Source organism: Limulus polyphemus, unplaced genomic scaffold, assembly GCF_000517525.1.
Source record: "Limulus polyphemus unplaced genomic scaffold, Limulus_polyphemus-2.1.2 Scaffold2628, whole genome shotgun sequence".
In the NCBI taxonomy this organism is placed as follows: domain Eukaryota; kingdom Metazoa; phylum Arthropoda; class Merostomata; order Xiphosura; family Limulidae; genus Limulus; species Limulus polyphemus.
Window position 1 is genome coordinate 158,314 of NW_013668238.1, and position 6,000 is coordinate 164,313.

General features: G+C 31.6%; 1 protein-coding gene across 3 annotated transcripts in view; it reads right to left on the bottom strand.

Moving 5' to 3' along the window:
• The window catches only part of LOC106467480, a 144,928-nt gene extending 141,979 nt beyond the window's left edge, over positions 1-2,949 (bottom strand). For 2 of the 3 annotated variants that reach the window (XM_022395676.1, XM_022395674.1), the window contains exon 1: positions 2,792-2,949. In XM_022395676.1, the coding sequence (XP_022251384.1) occupies positions 2,792-2,895 (104 nt within the window). In that variant the 5' untranslated portion in view covers positions 2,896-2,949. The remainder of the gene's footprint in view (positions 1-2,791) is intronic. The other variant, XM_022395678.1, reaches the window with a different exon arrangement.
• Positions 2,950-6,000: the final 3,051 nt, after the last annotated feature.

Here is a 6,000-nt window from a genome sequence, read left to right on the forward strand (position 1 = left end):
ATCCACCAGTAGACATTTTGCAGTAAAACTATGACAAAATATTAATCATTAAGTGGACATGTCAAGGAATAATGAACAAAGTCTATACATCATCATCAAAGTATTGCAAGGTAAAGAAGAATAAATGATACTGAAATATTATCTTCTATGTGTACATGTTAAGAGGCAATGACAGAGAACAAAATATGAACATCTAAGTATGCATGATAAAGAGGAACTAGACTGAAGCATCATCTACTGCATATACATATAACGGAGTAATTAATTACGATTAAACAATACCTACTCAGTATATATGTTAAGGAGTAATGAACTATGATGAAACATTACCTTCCAAGTGACACAAGGAATAAGGAACTATGACTAAACAACATATTCTATGTGTCATATGTGAAGAAGTAATGAACTAGAAGTAAATACTAACATCAAAGTAAACATGTTAATAATAAGCAACTATTTCTAAACATCAACTGTTGTGTACACGGAAAAGATCAATGAACCATGACCAAACACAATATTCTAAGTGGAACATGGTAAGAGGAAATTAACTCTGTCTAAACATTATCTTCCATGTGTACATGTAAAGGAGTAATGAACAATTTCAAAACAATAGCTTCTATGTGGACATGTTAAAACGTAAGAACTAGAACCAAACCTTAACAAGAATGTGTACATGGCAAGGAATAGATAAACAAGACTGAGCAATATTTTTAATGTGTACACATGAAGAAAGAAAGACCAAGAACTGAACATGAATTGCTAGTTGTACCTGTTAAAGAATAAGGAACTAGAATAAAACATGAACAGTTACATGTACATAGCAAGCTATAATCAACTAAGAATAAACATTATCTTCCATGTGTACATGTGAAGAAGTAATGACATAGATGTAAACATTACTATCTATGTGAAAGTGGTAAGGAGTAATGAACTATATAAAAGCATTATCTTCTATGTGGACATGTTAAGGAGTGACAATTAGAACCAAAGATTAACATGGATGTGTACATGGTAAGGAATAATTAACTAAGGCTAAGCATTATCTTCCATGTGTACAAGTGAAGCAGTAATGAACAAGAACTAAACATTATATTTTACAAATACATGTTCAAACATAAGAAACTAGAATCAAACATTAATAGTGATATATACATGGCAAGGTATAGTCAATTAAGACTAAGCATTATCTATGAAGAGTACATATGACGAAGTAATGAATAAGAAGTAAGCATTCCCTTCTGGTTGAACATATTAAAAGAGTAATAAACCAGAACAAAATATCAACAACTATGTATTACAAGTGAAAGAGCAACTAACTGTAACTAAACATGAGTGTCTATGTTTACATGTGAAAGAGAGATGACCTATGACTCAACAGAATATACTAGATGGTATGTGTTAAGGAGTAATGAACAAGTTCAAAATGATATATTGTATGTGAACATGTTAAGGAGTAACAAACAGTGTCTAAGCATTAAGTCCTATGAGTTACATGTTAACAAAGAATAAACTACATATAAAAACAATAACTTCTACATGTTACTTGGTAAGGCAGGTTGGATGAGGCATAAAACAAGGGGGAGAGAACTGAAATCCAAAGTAAGTACCAGATGTGGCACTAGCAGAGAAGAAGAAGGGAAACAAGAGATAGAAGGCATACAGAAGGTAGAAAAAGTTGAGAGATATTCAATAGGTAGAGAAGTATTAGATGGAAAAGTTGTTCCATTTCATCCTCCTCAACTTCAACTTCCAATCTGTGAAGGAAAGTATGTGGCAGGAATGGAAGAAGAGGGTCCAAATGGCAACATGGACCACACCACACACTGGATGATGTTACCATACTCTTCTTCTTACTGCATTTATCAACTTAAAGATGACAGCCATCACAATCAACAAACAAGAACTTCTGAAATTGTGGGTAACTGAGAGTAATATCTGTACTCTCATCAGCAGAAAATGAATTAATATGTGAATTTGTATTGAAAGGCTGAAAACACATAGTTGTTGAAGTATTGACTTCAACAAGACACAGCAAAAATAAAGACATCTAAGTGCAACTGTGCCAAAGAAAAGAATGACAAATTTTGCATGTGAATGTAGATGAAGTATTTGTAGAAGGAAGTGTGTCACACTCTTATTGGTTGAGGGTTTTACTGCATGATACATCATCACACAGTAGCACAAATTTGGGTGTTTTCATGTGAATTTAAAGTAGGCATTTCAGCCAGTGGCATGCAAATCTCTAAAGCAGAATAGCATGATTTCAAGAGGAAAGTAGCTGATCTGTGCAATTGGGTGAGTCACTGTATCGGAAACTGAATATTATTATAACAGATTACTAATGACTCCATCGACTTTATCAAGTTTGCCCGCTACAGTAGAAATGTATAATTTATTAACCTGTGCTAACTTAATATTTAAATAAATTTGTGATCATCTGTAGGTATTTAATTTATAGGACTTAGGTAGAGAACTACAGTACATCTTATATTTTGTTGTGCATTGATAATTATTTAAAGTTATCTTAGGCAGTAAGAATAGTTTTAAAATAAAAGTTCCAACTCAGGAAGTTAAATAATTACACTGATTTAGTTTGTAAGGCACAAAGTTACTATTTTATTTGTTCTCTGCTATAGAAAAAAATAGCTTTGTTTTTATTAATCACCTTTTGTACAAAAGAAATTGTTTTTCTGTATAATTTTCATTATCAAATTATGTATAAATTATTAACAGGAAAATGTAAAAAGAAACTAATGTAAAAAGCACATCAAAGTCTCACACATTAACTTACTTTTCCATATGAGTAGGATAAGGAACAGTGGAATGTCCACATGAAGTGACTACATTGCCAAGTGTTGCTGCTCCTCTATGCATTCTGCGAGCCCAGCTTGACATTATAAAGTTCCACACAAGTCTTAAATTCTTCCACTTCACAGCCAGCCTAACAAATCACAGAAATGTATGACATGATCATTTCATAAATTGCTTTTCAAGTTACTATACAAGCAGAGTAATAACTTAATTATTTTCTTAAAAATACACATAACACATACAAGTCAGTGATATAAGCCGTGTGAAAATCAGTCTTGCATATCCATGACACTGGTAACTGTCTGGAATGAAAGTAAATTAAGTTCATACTATGCTAGTACCAGAAATTCAGTACACATGTTCTTCACAAGAACATCATTACACTCTTGTAAACAGACCCGATAGTACCACTTATGAATTGCAAGAACACACATTTAAAATATGAAAAAAATAAAAGGAATAGCAATTCTGCAGTCTAATAATTAATAATAAATTTACTATAATTAGAGTCTTGACTGAATTTAATCTTTAAATAACACATGGTATTCTAATATTAAGTTGATCAGTTTTACCTTTTGCATTTAAATATACTACAACCTCATTGTCTAACTGTTCCATTCAATCTGACTAATAGAAAATTTCACACATTTTGACACACCATATGAAACAAAACTATAGATCTGGCTTTACATTCCATCATCCAGACCTTTAACTCTTTCACCATGGGTTGATGCAGTTTGCATCACTTCAACTGGGGAAGGACATTTATGCAAAAAACACAGGGTAACTCTAAGCATTCCTCATAAAACCTCATAAGATTTTGTTAAAGTTTATAAGTATTTTGTACACAAAAATAACATTATCTATGGTAGTTATTTGCACTGAAACTTTTAAACTAGTTTGAGTGAAAGATGATCTTTATTTTAGGTATAAAAATACTATTCTTCATTTTATAGTTTTCATATTTCATTTGTATAACCTCAAGAACCTCCAAAAGTAATGTCAGATGTTTTTAAAGGTAAATATTTTATTTTTCATTTTCTCTACCATATCACTAACTCGAGCTATTATCATCAACATACAATGCAATGAAATGATTAAAATTAGGAAATAGAAAAAAGTACATACCTCTTAATTTTTGTTGAATATCTTTAAAGATATCATTTTGTTTATATTAGTAAATTCAGGTCTTTTCCTTTTCACATAGTTAGTTTTTTTATGTTTTATTTTCCTTTCTTGTCCTTTATCATTTATTCTTCATCTCGACACAAGTCAACAGTGCCTTCCAGGCATATTACAGTGTCTCTGGCATGTGCAACCCTCTGGCAAAATTTTTGTTCAGCGTGTAATATTGTAAGCGTTGAGAACTGACACAAAGTATGATGTATATTAAAAAAAAGTTTAAATCTTTCAATTATGCATTTTAAAACATAACTAACAGATAATTACTGAAAATACAACAGTAAGACCTAAATACAATTTAAGCTGTATCTCTAACTATAACATGTTTAGGTAAGAAACAAACATAAGTGTTATAGTCAATCAAGCTGCCAACAATACAACAGTCACTTACATATACTCCATGATGACAACTGTGCACCAATTTCAAAATAACCATTGTTAGATTATAGTGTAAAATGAGCTTTTTCTAATGACTGTACACAGGTATACATAACATCTACATGTATGCTACCAAGCTCAAACAAATCTGTTGAAGGTGGACATGGACCTTTCAGAGGTTGAAAAATGTATTACTTGTTTCAATGGCAATCACTCAGAGAACTTTAAACGTACAAGTCAAAAGGTTATGTAAGCATCTTAGAGTCTAGAAATACATCTACACATTATATTATTACGAATTTTCATAGTTTGTTGGTCACATGACAATACATCTGAAGTTTTAAGCAGCTTTTTAAAGGTTTCTTTTGAAATAAAGGACTTAAAACTTGGATAATATAAAACATCAAATGATAACATACATTATAATTTTCCTTTAATTCACATAAACTGATAGCAAAGGTGTTTAATTAAATTTTGAATATAACACTGTGATTTGTGCAGAAAATCGTTTAAAGGGGTACCTCTGTTTAAAGGGTTAATGAGGGTTTGGGACTGCTGGGCAGCACATCCACTGTGTATAGGAATTCCACACTACTTGATTTTATGGTCAGGTTGAACCCACAAGCATTCACTGTACTTTGATCTATAAAAAAATCATAATGTCAAGGAAAGAGTTCTGATACTCATTTTTTTGCACAAATGGATCTGAATTTTATTGTAGCCTGTGTCAATCCAACTATAAGGGAATGATGAAGGTATTACCATAGTATGGACCTGTTTCAGCTGGACTGAACTTAGCCCACTGAATGCAGATAAGAAACCATGACTGCAATTCCACATGATGATATTCTAGACAATGTTGCACTACCTGCATTAGTGGAATTACATATACATGGATGGACCATACCTATTTCAGCATGGTAATGAACTGTGCCACAAAACATTATTTCATCAAATAACATCCAGAATCTACTTTGAGCAGTCTAAAACCCTCACTCAAATTAACTGTTCTGCTTTAATAATGTTATGCTTTTGTAATGTTTTCTGAGATATATAAAATATGTATCCCAAAATCTTATAATATGTTTCAAACTGCCTTGCTAGATGTGTGTGGTAGCCTATTCCACCATATATGCACAAATAAATGTTGCCTAATTTGAAAATTTAATAAGAGCTTTAATTGTTATTAACCCTTTCCACACTTGTAATGGGTTAAAGATCATGTCATCACATTTGTTGACTCACATTCAAAATTTTATTGAACTACTATTTTATGAATTTATGTCAATAAGTTTGGTATCAAACTATAGATTAAAATTCAAATTTTAGTATTTTTATGTCTCTGTTCGTTTGTTAATTTCCCTCAGAAATTCTTTCCGAGAAACTTCAGCGATACAAGTCCTTTCTTAATTAAAACTAGTTTATTCTTTCTCAATACAACTTTGTAATACACAGAATTTCCACAGTCAATATGTTTGCAATCTCGATAACAAAACACAAACTGTATATTACCATCACTACCGCTCGCTTGACTCAATTATCTGTCTCTATATCTCTATCTGCAACTATTTGCCAGGCTTATATACTAAAAAAGAGGGTGTCTGGCAAACACTCGAGCCTTCATGATCC